We start from the raw sequence: 17027 nt of genomic DNA on the forward strand, positions 1-17027 counted from the left end.
ATAATTAACCATTAGAAGGTACGCGTATATCAACTAAACTATAAATAACATCTTTGCCTGTCCAAGGTATCAATGTATTAATGACACATATTTCACATGTGCAGTCAGATAAAAGAACTTCTCACCACAAAAGATGAGTCATTGCAAAATAAGTCACAGATTTTGAAAAAGCAAGGCTCAAGGAAGCCAGCCATCTACCAGACCAAACGTGCACTGCATGCTTATAGACAATTACACCATGTGATGTTTGACCTAGATAGACTGAAGATCCTACTTTGTCTGTAATAGAATATGGACCTTCCTTAGGAAATTTCCTATTTTTTTTTTGTTTTTAAACACCAAACTTGGTGTTCAGTGAGGTCATAATTTTTAATCAAAATCACTTTTGAAATGTAAGGCTGACACTGCATCAGTATGCAGTACTTGTACTTATATTGTGAGCCTCTTCATTGCATAACTCTTCATTGTATAATGCTAAAAATTGAGATGTATCCATAGGAAGCAAATACTTTCCCATGAAATACTGCAGCTAAAATGAACATTTAGACAAGTAGAGATCTCTTTCAAGATTGTATTAAAAAAAAAATTGCCACTATTAAACTGATTTGAGTATTTTTAGGACTGAAACTTCCTTCAATATCAAATCAACTATAAACTCAAATCGTGCAATACCCAGAGCTCCTAAAATAGATAATACACCAGCTTCCAAGAACACATCAGAACATATATACTTAGAAACAATATTAATTTCCTAGATTCAACAGAAGTTATTTTAGGCATGCCAGTAATCCCAACAATGCTAGCAGAAGTAAACTTAGTTTTTGGTGATCTGATGTTAGTGTAGCAGCTGCAAATAATTGTTTCTCAATCCCTCTACACTGGTGTTAATGTGCAACAATTGGTTTAATATTTTATAAGACCATTTTCATATCAATATTTATTTATTTTTTATATATTTGAATTTATTTAGGTTTAAAAAGGTTTGCAGAAATTTCCTTCAACTTTTCTACAGATAACACCCAGTAGCCATAAACCAAGGATAACATATTATAGGGCTACAAAGGAACACAATACGTTTTAGAATTTTCATTTGGCAATTCTGAGTACAAATGTGTATATGTGGAAGGAGCAGAAGGAGTATATCTTGCATTTGAAGGAAACTTAGTAGTTAAATATTTATTCTCCAACCACAGATTGTCTTCCCTGTCAATTAGTGTAAAAGGAAGATTGACGGTTAAAGTGGCAATCTGAGACCATATGTTATCATGAGCTTTTTGGTGAAAAATTAAAACTGCTTGATCCAGTATCCACTCGATACTAATGACTAAATAGAGTAGGACTACCTAAAAACAAGAGGTGAGAATAAACACACAATTATTCCCCCCCGCACCAGTCCGACAGACATTTTGGTACCTTTGTCAAGGAATACTTTTCTATAACTTACCTGTTTCCAGTCTGAGTGTGTCATTGTCTTGTACTGGACTTCTTTACAAAATTCTTGATTTATAAAAAGGTGACCATCTCTTTCCCACATAATCTTCAAATATCCATCCTTCCTAATACAACTAATTTTTTGTTGTGGTGGGTTCAATTTCACTATATAAGAGACAGTTGTAATATATTATCACAATAGCCTGTTCAACAACAAACATTGTATAGCAAAATAAGGAAGTACAATTTTTACATGTTCCAGCAACAGTTCAACTTGCTTTAAAGAAGAACATTGAAAGGGCTTGTAAATCTTATCAGTAAATAGCAGTTAAAGTTGTTGCTATTAACCAATTCATATGGCCAGCACTACTATAAGGTGGCACAGGCAGTCGCCTAGCGGCGCACCTGCCCGAGGGGGCACATGATTCGGGTGACCAGCAGAAGGAGACCGCAGCACAGTGCTCCACCACTGCCGGTCCCTGTCTGTAGTGTGACCAAGTGTGGGCCATGGGAAAAGAGCTACTTTCCTCTCCCTGGTTTGACAGAAAGCAGTTTGGCGCTCTCAGTGAGCATGGCCAAGCTACACAGGAGGAGAGAGGTGAGCAGGCAGATAGTGAGGGGAGAAGAGTGGGCAAGACACCAATGGAATGGAGAGCGGTAACGAGACAAATGGGGGGTGATGGGGAATGAGACACAGAGGGACTGGGGGATTGAGACACATGGGGGAGGTAGGGGATTGAGACACATGGGGTTGAGGGAATGAGACACATAGCGTGTGATGGGAATTGAGACACATTGGGGGCTGGTGGGATTGAGACACACGGGGGAATTGATGGGGGCCTGGGGAGGACACAAAGTGATATTGAGTGACTGGGGGAAAAAGAGACAACGTGCTGAGGAAGAGGCACATAAATGGGGCTGTGGAGAGAGAGACAAAGAGGCACTGTAGAGGGAGAAAAAGCGACAAAGAGGAATTGCCAAATGAGACAGGCCAGGGCTTGGAGGAGAGGCATCCAAAGGGGCTGGGCACACATCGGGGCTGGGAAAGATTCAAAAGAGACAGGCAGGGGCTGGGGCACAGGAATTAGGAAGTGGGCAAAGACACACAGAAAGGTTGAGAAGGGGAGAAAGAAACACACAAAGTGACTGGAGTTAGAAAAAGACACACAAAAGAGCTGGGGTAGAAAGAAGGTGACACACAAAGGGTGTAAAAGACACAAAGGGAAAAATATAGGATACAATATACTAAAGGGGAGGATAAGAAACACAAAAGGGTTAAGAATTTAAAGAGGGGGGATTAAGGACATACAGATGAAGAAACATTTTTGAGAAAAATAGGAGGGGGCAGAAAAATGCATCTTTGCCTGTGTATCCAACAATCTTTAACACTGGCCCTGCCCATTAACCTCTTAAAAACACAGGCAATTTTTGCATTTTATACTTTTTGTGTTAAACTGCAATTTGCATCTCTCTCATTTATTGTACCAACACATATTGTATACCGTTTTGTTATACGACAAAGGGCTTTAATTTGATATGACTTATACATATATAAATTCTCAATTATTACCAAAATTTTTTTTCCAATGTTTTGGCAATAATAACGTGTGCATAATATGTCCAGCTTCGGAAAAGTAATTAAAAATCTATTCATTTGTGTCTTGATTTACTGAGTACATAATATGTGTAGGATTTCAGTTTATTTTGAAAGTTACAGGTCACAAACTACAAGGACTAAAATAGAATTTTAATGTGAAACAATTTGAGAAGTTGGTATGTTTGTCTTGGAAGTTTAGTACCCATCACAGGAAACAAAATTGCTGCACAAAAGTATATATTTATATAAAGTAGACATCACAGGCTATATACCTAACGTTATTTTGAAACTTTACGTAGCCATTTCACCGCCAATCTCTACTTAATAATGGAGTAAGATATTTTTTTCTCTATTTTGGCATATACACATATAACAAGGTTTTTGTAATGTGTATTTGGTAAAGTTAATGTGTGCTATTCCTGTACAGAAGCCCAAATTGTGTTCAGCTACATCTGCTGAGTACAACAATACCCCCATTGTATGCCTTTGCCACTATTCTGTGACGCTACAATACCATATGGGAGACCATGCATTTTCAGTTTCTATAGTTAGAATTTTCGTAGATGGTCCTATGTCTGATTTTGTGGCATTACAGGGAGTGCAGAATTATTAGGCAAGTTGTTTTTTTGAGGATTAATTTTATTATTGAACAACAACCATGTTCTCAATGAACCCCAAAAACTCATTAATATCAAAGCTGAATATTTTTGGAAGTAGTTTTTAGTTTGGTTTAGCTATTTTAGGGGGATATCTGTGTGTGCAGGTGACTATTACTGTGCATAATTATTAGGCAACTTAACAAAAAACAAATATATACCCATTTCAATTATTTATTTTTACCAGTGAAACCAATATAACATCTCAACATTCACAAATATACATTTCTGACATTCAAAAACAAAACAAAAACAAATCAGTGACCAATATAGCCACCTTTCTTTGCAAGGACACTCAAAAGCCTGCCATCCATGGATTCTGTCAGTGTTTTGATCTGTTCACCATCAACATTGCGTGCAGAAGCAACCACAGCCTCCCAGACACTGTTCAGAGAGGTGTACTGTTTTCCCTCCGTGTAAATTTCACATTTGATGATGGACCACAGGTTCTCAATGGGGTTCAGATCAGGTGAACAAGGAGGCCATGTCATTAGATTTTCTTCTTTTATACCCTTTCTTGCCAGCCACGCTGTGGAGTACTTGGACGCGTGTGATGGAGCATTGTCCTGCATGAAAATCATGTTTTTCTTGAAGGATGCAGACTTCTTCCTGTACCACTGCTTGAAGAAGGTGTCTTCCAGAAACTGGCAGTAGGACTGGGAGTTGAGCTTGACTCCATCCTCAACCCGAAAAGGCCCCACAAGCTCATCTTTGATGATACCAGCCCAAACCAGTACTCCATCTTCACCTTGCTGGCGTCTGAGTCGGACTGGAGCTCTCTACCCTTTACCAATCCAGCCACGGGCCCATCCTTCTGGCCCATCAAGACTCACTCTCATTTCATCAGTCCATAAAACCTTAGAAAAATCAGTCTTGAGATATTTCTTGGCCCAGTCTTGACGTTTCAGCTTGTGTGTCTTGTTCAGTGGTGGTCGTCTTTCAGCCTTTCTTACCTTGGCCATGTCTCTGAGTATTGCACACCTTGTGCTTTTGGGCACTCCAGTGATGTTGCAGCTCTGAAATATGGCCAAACTGGTGGCAAGTGGCATCTTGGCAGCTGCACGCTTGACTTTTCTCAGTTCATGGGCAGTTATTTTGCGCCTTGGTGTTTCCACACGCTTCTTGCGATCCTGTTGAGTCTTTTGAATGAAACGCTTGATTGTTCGATGATCACGCTTCAGAAGCTTTGCAATTTTAAGAGTGCTGCATCCCTCTGCAAGATATCTCACTATTTTTGACTTTTCTGAGCCTGTCAAGTTCTTCTTTTGACCCATTTTGCCAAAGGAAAGGAAGTTGCCTAATAATTATGCACACCTGATATAGGGTGTTGATGTCATTAGACCACACCCCTTCTCATTACAGAGATGCACATCACCTAATATGCTTAATTGGTAGTAGGCTTTCGAGCCTATACAGCTTGGAGTAAGACCACATGCATAAAGAGGATGATGTGGTCAAAATACTTATTTGCCTAATAATTCTGCACTCCCTGTATAGTAGTTTGACTGTTCAAATAACCCGACAAAGGACTAACATTTGAGAAAACAGGTACTCCAGTGTATCTTATTAGGCATATATTATGCCTTAACTTTGTTTGCCAATTTATTTCAAATTTTGTGGTGAGAAAGACTTTTTTTACATACATGTTGCATTTTTGCTGGATATTTCATACATTTGATAAGTGCCACTGTCATAAATTCCCCATAAGTATGCTCAGTTTCCTCTTCTGAGTAAAACAATATGCCCAATGTATGACCTAGACACTATTTTGTGAAGTTACAGTGCTGTAAAAGATACGTGACAAGTTCAGATTTTTCTGTGTCAATTTTCAAAGATGGTTTTAATGGGTCCGTGTTCAATTTGAAATATTTTAGCAGGTTGCTTATTCCAACTACCCCAAATAGGCATACTATTTATTAAAGAAGGCATGCAAGGGTATTTCAAGAGGCATATTTTGAACCTTAGCGTGCGATCATTTTTCTGCCTTTTTTACACAGTGAATTTGTACTGTATATTTTAAAAAACCTTAAGTGTGCTACAGCTTTATAATACTTCATATGTTGCTCAACCATGTTGTCTGATTACAGCAATACCCCTGTATGTACCTTTGCCAGGTATATTTGGACGTTGAAGGGGCACATTTAAGACATTGCAGGTTTTTTCAAACTTTACATTTTTACACTGTGTTCATGTCCCATTTTGTAGTATTTTAGCAGGCTATATATTTCAACTTCCCCAAAAAGGCATAACATTTCTTATGGAAGACGATTTTTGCATTTTTTGCTTTTTGTGTTCAACTGCAATTTGCATCTCTAATCTTTCCCTAGAGTATTTCAAAAGACATATTTTGAACCTTAGCGTGAAATCATTTTGCCGCTAGCATTACCAAGTCTGCCTTTTTTGACACACACATTGCGTTTGTACGGTATATTTTGCATCTATTTTGGCTCTATAATACTTAATATATTTCTCAGCTATGTCATCTTAGCACAGCAATACCCCCATATGTACCTTTGCCAGGTATATGTAGACGTTGAAGGGGCACATTTGAGACACAGCCATTCAGTTTTTTTCAAACTCTAAATTTTACGCTGTGTCCATACCCCACTTTGGAGTATTTTTAGTTGGTTGATTATTCCAAGTACCCCATAAAGGCATACCATTTCTTAAAGAAGACACTCAAGGGTATTTCAAAAGGCAATATTTGAACCTTAGTGTGAAATATTTTTTCTGCTAGCTTGTACTAAGTGTAGAGGTAATAAGCATATTTTTCTGCTTTTGATACACATGTAAACTAACTAAATACATGTAGCCCCTGAGGGTTAAAAAAAGTAATTTTTAGGGGGGAGGGAAGAGGAAAGGTTCAGCTAGTCCTGATCTTGTGCAGCCTAACAGATTTGACAGTTTGAGTGAAGATGTTCGGAGGATCAGCTCAGGAGTAGCTGTACTGCAGGAAGTTTCTTCTAACAGCTGTGGGGTTGAGAGGGTAAGGAAGGCTAGACAGGTTGTGGTGGTAGAGGACTCTATTATTAAGAGAATAGATAGGGTAATCTGCCATTCTGATCGACTCAATTTGCTGTCTCCCGGGTGCTCGGGTCCAGCATGTTGCCGACAGAGTGGAGGGATTAATGGGAGGGGCTGGAGATGACCCAGCTGTCATGATCCATATTGGTACCAATGACAAAGTCAGAGGAAAATGGAAGGTCCTAAGGAATGAGTTCAGGGAACCTGGAAGTAAGCTAAAGAAAATGACCTCCAAGGGGTCAAACCAATCTAGAAAATGGGGATAGGAGATGGGTGGTGGAGATGGAGGCAGGGGAAAGCTTAGAACAAAGGAGGCATGTAATATTGATGAAAATTCACAAAAAGTACAAATGACTCTTGATAATATTAAATGCTTACTAATGCAAGGAGCCTATAAAACAAAATGGGGGAACTAGAGGCAATAGCATACACTAAACAATACGATATAATAGGCATAATACACATGGTGGCTTGAGACACATGACTGGGCAGTTAACTTAAATGGGTACACAATATGTTTGTATGTCAACCATGAGTTAAAGTCAAATCTTAGGCAGGTGGAGTGTGACATGGAAAATGTGGAAGCTTTATGTGTAGATATCTGCTTGGGGCAAACTAAGGGAAATCAATTATTGATTGGCTATGTTATAAATCACCTATTGTAAATATTAATGAGGAAAAACAGCTGTTGGAGCAAATTTGGAAAGCTGCAAATCGGGGTAACACATTAATTATTGGAGATTTTAATTACCCGGATATACGTTTGGATAGTGACTAGTACTTCAGCAAGGGGAATCAGGTTTTTGAATGTGTTAAATAACACCTAGCTAAGGTATACTCCTGGCGTAATTCACGCATGGGACGTAACCAACAGTGGCGTAATAAGACTAGTTACGACACCAGCGTATCAGACCTTGAAGCAACTTCTGGAGAATCTGACTCTGGTAGGAATCCCCTTTTTTAGGGGATACACAAAGAGGAGGCGTGGTAGAAGGACGAGGAGGTCCAAAAAAGTCCGCTCCAACTACTACCGAGCCCAAGAGACGATACCCAGGGAGAACGAGACAACAGAAACGCTGGTAGTGAATATTTCTAACAAACAATTATCCATGGCACAGGTGAGTGTATTGGAAAAGGGTTTTGGGTTTGTGCCCACCTTTGAAGGAGATAAATTAACTATAGACATTGAAATGGAGCGTTTTTTTCATACTATACGCCTTAAGAGTTATTTTCATTTACAGGATACTCCTATTATCCAGGAAGAAAAAGTTTTACCGGAGTCGGCTAAATTTGACAGGTGTAAATGTAGACCAAAGAGCAAGTTCCACCTCTAACCAATGCAAGTGTTGAAACTTTTATAAAATTGTGCCAAATGGATGTGGATAAGATTCACTGGGGGAAAAAAACCTAAAATGAATTTGACTAGACAGGAATGGTCTACGCTAGAGATGTCGCAAACACAAAATTTTCCGTTCGTGAATAGCGAACGCGAATTTCCGCAAATGTTCGCGAATGGGCGAACCGGGCGAACCGCCATAGACTTCAATAGGCAGGCAAATTTTAAAACCCACAGGGACTCTTTCTGGCCACAATAGTGATGGAAAAGTTGTTTCAAGGGGACTAACACCTGGACTGTGGCATGCCGGATTCCCATGGAAAATTACATAGTTGAGTCTGGTTTTAATCCATAAAGGGCATAAATCACCTAACATTCCTAAATTGTTTGGAATAACGTGCTTTAAAACATCAGGTATGATGTTGTATCAATCAGGTAGTGTAAGGGTTATGCTCGCTTCACAGTGACAGACCAAACTCCCCGTTTAACGCACCGCAAACAACCGCAAACAGTCCATTTGCACAACCGCAAACTCCCCATTTGCACAAGGTTGGATACCAAGCTAGCCATGTCCCGTTCCTTGTCCTCACTGATGTCATTGAAGGTCTCTTCCTCCACCCAGCCACGTACAACACCAAGGGTCCCCGAAAGGTCCCCTGGGACGCCTGCTGTGTTTGGTCTTCCACCTCCTCAATGTCACCTTCCTCCTCTGACTCCTCTTCTTCAGACTCCTCTCTCTGCGTTATTATAAGGTGTGTTAAGTAGTACTATTCCTATCAGTTTATTCCCTGTTACGTCCCCTATCAGGGGACGTGTATATGGCATCGATTTTAGGAACCGGGAGATGGAAAAAGATGCTTGGTTGGTCCTCCTACTTCAAATTTGGGGCACTGCGCGTGCAATCTAATGTGCCACCAGATAGGAGTGGTGTGTTAAGTAGTACTATTCTTATCAGTTTAATCCCTGTTACGTCCCCTATCAGGGGACGTGTATATGGCATCGATTTTAGGAACCGGGAGATGGAAAAAGATGCTTGGTTGGTCCTCCTACTTCAAATTTGGGGCACTGCGCGTGTAATCTAATGTGCCACCAGATAGGAGTGGTGTGTTAAGTAGTACTATTCCTATCAGTTTATTCCCTATTACGTCCCCTATCAGGGGACATGTATATGGCATCGATTTTAGGAACCGGGAGATGGAAAAAGATGCTTGGTTGGTCCTCCTACTTCAAATTTGGGGCACTGCGCGTGCAATCTAATGTGCCACCAGATAGGAGTGGTGTGTTAAGTAGTACTATTCTTATCAGTTTAATCCCTGTTACGTCCCCTATCAGGGGACGTGTATATGGCATCGATTTTAGGAACCGGGAGATGGAAAAAGATGCTTGGTTGGTCCTCCTACTTCAAATTTGGGGCACTGCACGTGCAATCTAATGTGCCACCAGATAGGAGTGGTGTGTTAAGTAGTACTATTCTTATCAGTTTAATCCCTGTTACGTCCCCCTCTGTTACGTCCCCCTTTAGTCGAATGCATCGCCCACGGTCAGTCCATTAAGATGATCCATCCCTCATTAATCTTAATAAAGGAGAGGTAATCTAGACTTTTTTGACCTAGGCGACTTCTCTTCTCAGTGACAATACCTCCTGCTGCACTGAAGGTCCTTTCTGACAGGACACTTGAAACGGGGCAAGCCAGAAGTTCTATCGCAAATTGGGATAGCTCAGGCCACAGGTCAAGCCTGCACACCCAGTAGTCAAGGGGTTCATCGCTCCTCAGAGTGTCGATATCTGCAGTTAAGGCGAGGTAGTCTGCTACCTGTCGGTCGAGTCGTTCTCTGAGGGTGGACCCCGAAGGGCTATGGCGATGCGTAGGGCTTAAAAAGCTCTGCATGTCCTCCATCAACAACACGTCTTTAAAGCATCCTGTCCTTGCCGGCGTGGTCGTGAGAGGAGGAGGATTACTTTCACATTTTCCCCTGTTAGATTCCCGTTGTGCTGTGACATCACCCTTATACGCTGTGTAAAGCATACTTTATTTATTTTGGAACTGCTGCATCCTTTCCGACTTGCGGTAATCCGGTAACATTTCAGGCACTTTCTGCTTATACCGGGCAGGCCCTGAAACTCACACGTGTGAAGGAAACTGACTGCTATTATTTCACAGTCAAAAAAGTGTTTTTTTTTTTTAATGTACGCTACTGTTACACCAGATATGAGTTGCACTGGTGTGACACTGTGCCCTGTCAGGCCCTGAAACGCACACATGTGAAGGAAACTGACTGCTATTATTTCACAGTCAAAAAAGTGTTTTTTTTTTAATGTACGCTACTGTTACACCAGATATGAGTTGCACTGGTGTGACACTGTGCCCTGTCAGGCCCTGAAACGCACACATGTGAAGGAAACTGACTGCTATTATATTACAGTCAAAAAAGTTTGTTTTTTTTAATTCTTTATTTTTGTGTGCAAGTAATAACAATGCATCTTACACTGCCACGACAGCATATGCAAGCATAGTTTTGACACAGGTGTACATTTGTATGACAGTTTGGTCTCTGCACATTTTTAAAATATAAAGATAATCAAGCTATTATAACACGTTTGCTGCAGGTCTCGACAGTTTCTAGCATTCAACGTTTCACAAAGAAAAGAGGTAATAGATGTGACCTGCATAAAGTGATGATTAGCACTCTATTTAAACATTACTAAAGCATTGACATTACGGGTTAATAGGTCTGCTCACAGGTCTGGATATAGTTACTCTGTTTCAGGTTAAAGTATTAGAGACACGGGAGCATTAGTCTGGCGTTTAAGCTTACAATGCAATGACATGTTTCTATCATATGAAAAAGGAAGCCAAGTTATACCACAGAGCTAACATTATTCAGGGTCTGTTCCCCAAGATTATATAAGCAAAAGTATGCCAGGGCTGATTAGCTAAATTAAGTAGTGCATATCATGTTATCTGTAAAGTTTACGCAGCTTAAACATATAAAGCAGATCATATTAGTGACATCAACACTGAGGACAAGTTTCGCTTGTCTAAAATGTCCACCCCATGTTAACCCAGTATCAGCCGGTTGATGGTCCGTGGTGGCTTGTCGGGCGACCTGTCCGTATGCTGTGCAGCCTGCCAAGATGGGACAGAAGGTATGATGACTCTGGTAGCAGGTATGCTTCTGTTCGATGTCTGTTTGATGAGGCAATATTCCCTCCGTGGGGGGGTGCTGTCCCCTTTGTTTTCCGTCTCAGACGAGGGGAGAGTCCCTGCATGGTGACTTTAGGGTGTTAGGCTGTTCGTTCCTACCCTACATGTTTCTATCATATGAAAAAGGAAGCCAAGTTATACCAAAGAGCTAACATTATTCAGGGTCTGTTCCCCAAGATTATATAAGCAAAAGTATGCCAGGGCTGATTAGCTAAATTAAGTAATGCATATCATGTTATCTGTAAAGTTTACGCAGCTTAAACATATAAAGCAGATCATATTAGTGACATCAACACTGAGGACAAGTTTCGCTTGTCTAAAATGTCCACCCCATGTTAACCCAGTATCAGCCGGTTGATGGTCCGTGGTGGCTTGTCGGGCGACCCGTCCGTATGCTGTGCAGCCTGCCAAGATGGGACAGAAGGTATGATGACTCTGGTAGCAGGTATGCTTCTGTTCAATGTCTGTTTGATGAGGCAATATTCCCTCCGTGGGGGGGTGCTGTCCCCTTTGTTTTCCGTCTCAGACGAGGGGAGAGTCCCTGCATGGTGACTTTAGGGTGTTAGGCTGTTCGTTCCTACCCTCCCATAGGAGGTGAAGCGGCATGGCAGGGTAAACCAGGGCCTGGTAGCGCTGTCCCGTTTCGGGGTCATTACCCTCTGACACTTCCCTTATGTGCGGGCCTTTGGCGTTGAATCCCTGGAGCCGTTTCATGCAGAGTGCGGCATCAGGAGGGGAAGGTATGTCCGGTTGCTTTCGTGCCCGGGTTATTTGCCATGCGGTCTCTGCCATTTTGGGAGCGGGTGCTCGTTGGTGTCGTGGCGCTCCGATGGATCACAGGGTGGGGGGCCGGGATCACCCCCTGGGGGGGGGGGGGACAGGGCCGGACCCCCTAGCTTCCCGGTTCAGCGTACCGCTGGTGGGCAGGATAGCTGGGCAGCGGCCATCCACCCCACTCACCGCCCGAGCGGTCCGCCTCTTACTTGACGTGGATCACCCGACCGAGGGACTGGAACATCGCGGCAAGCCTCTCCTCGGGACCAGGGCTGCTTCTTGCACCGGTGCTCAGCTGTCTGTCGTCGGGTGATAGTTTTGCAGGCTTTTAGGAGCTTAAAGTTAGAAAATTTTCAGGAGCTCTTCCTCTGTGCGTCCGTTCAGCACGGCGGCTGGCCCCGCTCCCCCCCCAAAAAAAGTTGTTGTTTTTTAAATGCAAGCTATTGTGACACCAGATATGAGTGGTGGCACTGGGCAAGTGGGCACAGTATACGCTGTGAGCCTGACACACACGCTGGCAGGCAGGCAACTGCAATTAGATTACACAGGAAAAAAAAAAGCAGACTGATGTTCTAGCCCTAAAAAGGGCTTTTTGGGGTGCTGTCCTTACAGCAGAGATCAGATGAGTCATTCGGGACTGTAGTGGACACTGAATACACTAGCCTAGCTATCGATTTCCCTATTAAATCAGCAGCAGCTACACTGTCCCTCCTCTCACTAAGTGTAGCTTCCGAATGAATTTAAAATGGATGCTGTCCAGGAGGTGGGAGGGTTTGGGAGGGAGGGTCTGCTGCTGATTGGCTGGAATGTGTCTGCTGACTGTGAGGTACAGGGTCAAAGTTTACTCAATGATGACGAATAGGGGGCGGACCGAACATCGCATATGTTCGCCCGCTGTGGCGAACGCGAACAAGCTATGTTCGCCAGGAACTATTTGCCAGCAAACTATTCGGGACATCTCTAGTCTACGCGGACCAGCGGATAAGGGAGGTGCCCTGGTGGTTATGGATACAGTGGATTATATGGCTGAGATGGTGTCACGAAAATATACCCCAACACGCAGAATTCAACTAAACAGAAGACAACACAGAGGGGAGATACGTCTACCGGACCTTAGAGGGGCCGGACTCGACGTAAAGGAGAGAGATACAGAGTCAGGAGCGATCCGAGGTCAAGGGCACAAAGAGACAGCGTAAACTAGGACTAGCCGGGGTCTGGTACACAGTAAACAGCAAGCCGGCAAACAGAACAGATAAGGATAAAGAGATAACTAGTCAGAAACAAAGCCAAGGTCAAGTACGAAGGAACACAACTGAACACAACAAGTGCTTAAGGGAACTGAAACAGAAACCACGATAGGGCAAGGAACTAAGGGAAAAAGGTGAGTATAAATGCCTAAACATCTATTTTGATTGGTCCCTGTCACATCCACGCCCCCAAAAGGCAAGTGTCTGGGGAGTGTGGCATGACAGGCACCAATGGGAGGCCTTTGCCAATTTAGACCCCCACTGTCCCATTAAGAGCGCGCCCGATACCCGCGGCACGCTCTTAGAGTCAGGCGGGACACGTGACCGCTTCTCGCGGTCACTGCCCGCCTTCCTTTTGTAGCCATCGGATGAGCCGCGCGCGGTTTGAATAGAGGACCCCAGCCGGCCCCTGGAAAGGGTAAGTACCGCTACAGATAGATTGTCAATTGACCAACGCTAGACACTATAGGATTTTAGAGTGTGACCCAACAGGTGAGTTACAGGCAATAATTAAAGAAATTACTGGGGTAGCATTGGATACTGGATTAATTGATAGAAAGGATTATAATTTTTTGAATGTGGAACACCCAAAGATCCCGTTTATATATCTGCTCCCCAAGATACATAAGAATTTGAGACACCCACCTGGTCGTCCTATAGTCTCTGGGTGTGGTTCAGTATTACAACCACTGTCTAAATTTGTGGATGTACACTTACAACCATTGGTCTGTAATATGCACTCTTTTGTGCAGGACACTACGGATTTTATTAACAAATTGGAACGGATTGGCGATGTCCCTTGTGGCACTTTGTTGTTTTGTTTGTACACATCTATACCCCATGAGGAGGGGATTGAGGCGGTATTTGGAGCTATGCAGTCACTTCATATTAGTGAGGCATATAGGGAATTTCTTTTGGATTTGTTGTCTATGGTATTGCATAAAAATTATTTTGTCTTAATTTTAAATTTTATCTACAGATACAGGGTAGCGCAATGGGGTCCAATATGGCCCCAATGTATGCCAATTTATTTATGGCAGCATTTGAGGAGGCTTATATATACTCTGATCCTTTGTTTCAACGTTTTGTTGTTAATTGGCTACGTTATATAGACAACATCTTCTTTCTCTGGACAGGCAACACTGAAGTCTTACTTCTTTTCAAGGAGAAACTGGATACTAGTGTTTGACCTCTACCAAAAACCAACTGATCGGGCTTCCTATTTGAATGCAAGCTCTTTTCATCCACCACACTTCATACAACATTTACCTTATGGACAATTTGTGAGAACAAGACATATTGTGTTGGAAACTAACAATTATGATGTACGTGCTGAGGGTTTGATAAGGGCATTACGGGGGGATACGAAACGGAAACATTGATTGATTGTATGAACAGGGTGAAACTGTTACCCAGGAAATAATTGCTAGTTAAGAAAGTGAGAAGTAAAAATATTGGTATCCCATGTGTGACAACCTACTCAACTCACTCTCAAGAGATCAAGCACATTTTCAATAGACATTGGAAAATTCTACAATTCGATCCTAAGCTAAAATCTTGTTTTAATGAGAAACCTTTATTTTCATTTAAAAGGCACAGAATTTTTTGGGACAGACTTATGCGAAATGTCAATTTGAAGGGGACGACCGCGGGAACTGATACATGGCTCAAGGCACCACTGGGTATGTACAGGTGTGGTCACTGCATTAATTGCAGTGGAGTAATTACTGGAGATTGCTTTTTCCATCCAAGAACTGGCAAGAGATATCCTATTAAGGGGTTCTATAACTGCCAATCGGAGTTTGTAGTGTACATGCTCAAGTGCCCTTGTGGCCTAGCATATGTGGGTGAGACCACTAGAAAATTTACAGCGAGACAAAGAGAGCATAAGAGTAGCATTAGGACTGGGAAAGTTCAATATCCAATGGCTCGACATTTTTCGGAAAAACGGCACACAGTGTCACAGTTGCGATACATGATCTTGGAAACAGTGAAATCCCTGGTGAGGGGTGGATCTAGGGAAGTGTTATTAAAGCAGCGTGAATTACACTGGATATATGAATTACAGACCTTTCTTGTGATTTTTCTGAAATGTATGGACTTCTACCGTGCTTTTGTGTAGTTTTTTATCATTATTGATGGTTTTTATTTTCATTTGTTTATTTAGATTTCCATGTATAGCTTATTGGATACTTATATCGTTGGGGGTATGGATCCTGTGGAATAACTTGGAACCTTTGAAGATGGATTATGAGAAGTCTGTGGACCTGATGTTGACTTACTGGATCCGATGTTATATTCCCTTGGAAATTTTGGATGACTAAGGGAGAAGCGGATGGTGTTTCACTGTATTTATTTTTGTGATACATGTGAATTATGAGGATATTGGATGACATCATTCTTTATATCTACTTGTCGTATTAGTTTAGTTGTGATTATATTAATCTGATGGTTTATTATTGTTTGAAGAGCTATTAATAATCTTTGATTACCAATCGTATAAGAGAATATTTGCTTTTATTGTATTATTTTGATATTGTAGATATATTTGGGACGTTGGACATATTTGATATGTTCTTGTTATATTATTGTATAATATGATATCGTAATAACACAGTGGACTACTATCCGTGTAATTCCCTTGATGATAAAAATTGTGTGAATGATTAGTATCCCATCTTCCGTTTACATTGGGGATAATTAATAAACATTTGATACACTTATTACTACTATTCACATTTTTTTCGGTGTGGTTTCTTTAACCCCTTAAGGACCGCTGACGGTTCAGGACCGTCAGCGGTAAAACGTGCGTTTGGACCGCTGACGGTCCTGAACCGTCATAACGGTTTTGGGCAACTTACCTGATCGCCGTCGGTCCCACGGCGGCGATCAGCTCTCCTCCCGGTCCAGGGGGACTGCCTGTCTGCCCGGGCAGTCCCCCCTCGGCAGATCAGGACCCCACGGCCATGTGATCACTCGATCACATGACCGCAATAGGGGTCTTTGTATCTGCCTGCAGGGGGACTGTCTGTGCTGACAGGCAGTCTCCCTGCAAGTGAAAAATCATAAAATAAAGTGTAAAACAAAAAAATCAGTGTAAAAAAAATTATAATATATGTATATATATATATGATATATATACATGTATTATATCTATATATACCTATATATAATATATGTATATATATCATATATATAATGTCACACTAAGTGTATTTTTATATTTATATATACGTATATTAATATAAAAATACACTTATATTTAAATTACACACGAATATATACAATATATATATATAATAACTATATATATGGTATATATATATTATTATAAAATACAAATAATATGTTAATAAAAATAAATAACAAAAAATAAAAATAATTTTTAATAATTAAAAAAAAATTATATATATATATATATATTCAATTTTATTCTAACAGTATTTTGATATTGATATATATATTTATATCAAAATACACTTAGAATGTAATGATATATATATCTATGTATAAATAAATAAATAAAAATAATACGAAATATACATATGTCCACATACAAAATTACATTAATAATTTCATAAATATACACGTAGACGTCAAATATATAAATATGTATATATATTAAAATTCTACGTGCATATTTATGTAATATTTTTACCTAATTACGTAATTTTAATGATTGCAATTTGAGGGACCTGCCTGCCAACCTAGGCCAAAAGTCCAGATAATTTAATTTGCTAGCACTGTGCTTAACCC

General features: G+C 41.0%; 1 protein-coding gene across 1 annotated transcript in view; it reads right to left on the reverse strand.

Annotated features, from left to right (window-relative positions):
* Positions 1-409: 409 nt before the first annotated feature.
* The window catches only part of LOC134612222 (uncharacterized), a 460490-nt gene continuing 443872 nt past the window's right edge, over positions 410-17027 (reverse strand). Inside the window, exons 5-6 of the mRNA XM_063456571.1 lie at positions 1445-1596; positions 410-529 (exon numbers count right to left, since the gene is read on the reverse strand). Coding sequence (XP_063312641.1) covers positions 410-529; positions 1445-1596 — 272 coding nt within the window. The remainder of the gene's footprint in view (positions 530-1444; positions 1597-17027) is intronic.

The sequence above is a fragment of the Pelobates fuscus genome, chromosome 5 (assembly GCF_036172605.1).
Source record: "Pelobates fuscus isolate aPelFus1 chromosome 5, aPelFus1.pri, whole genome shotgun sequence".
Taxonomy (NCBI): domain Eukaryota; kingdom Metazoa; phylum Chordata; class Amphibia; order Anura; family Pelobatidae; genus Pelobates; species Pelobates fuscus.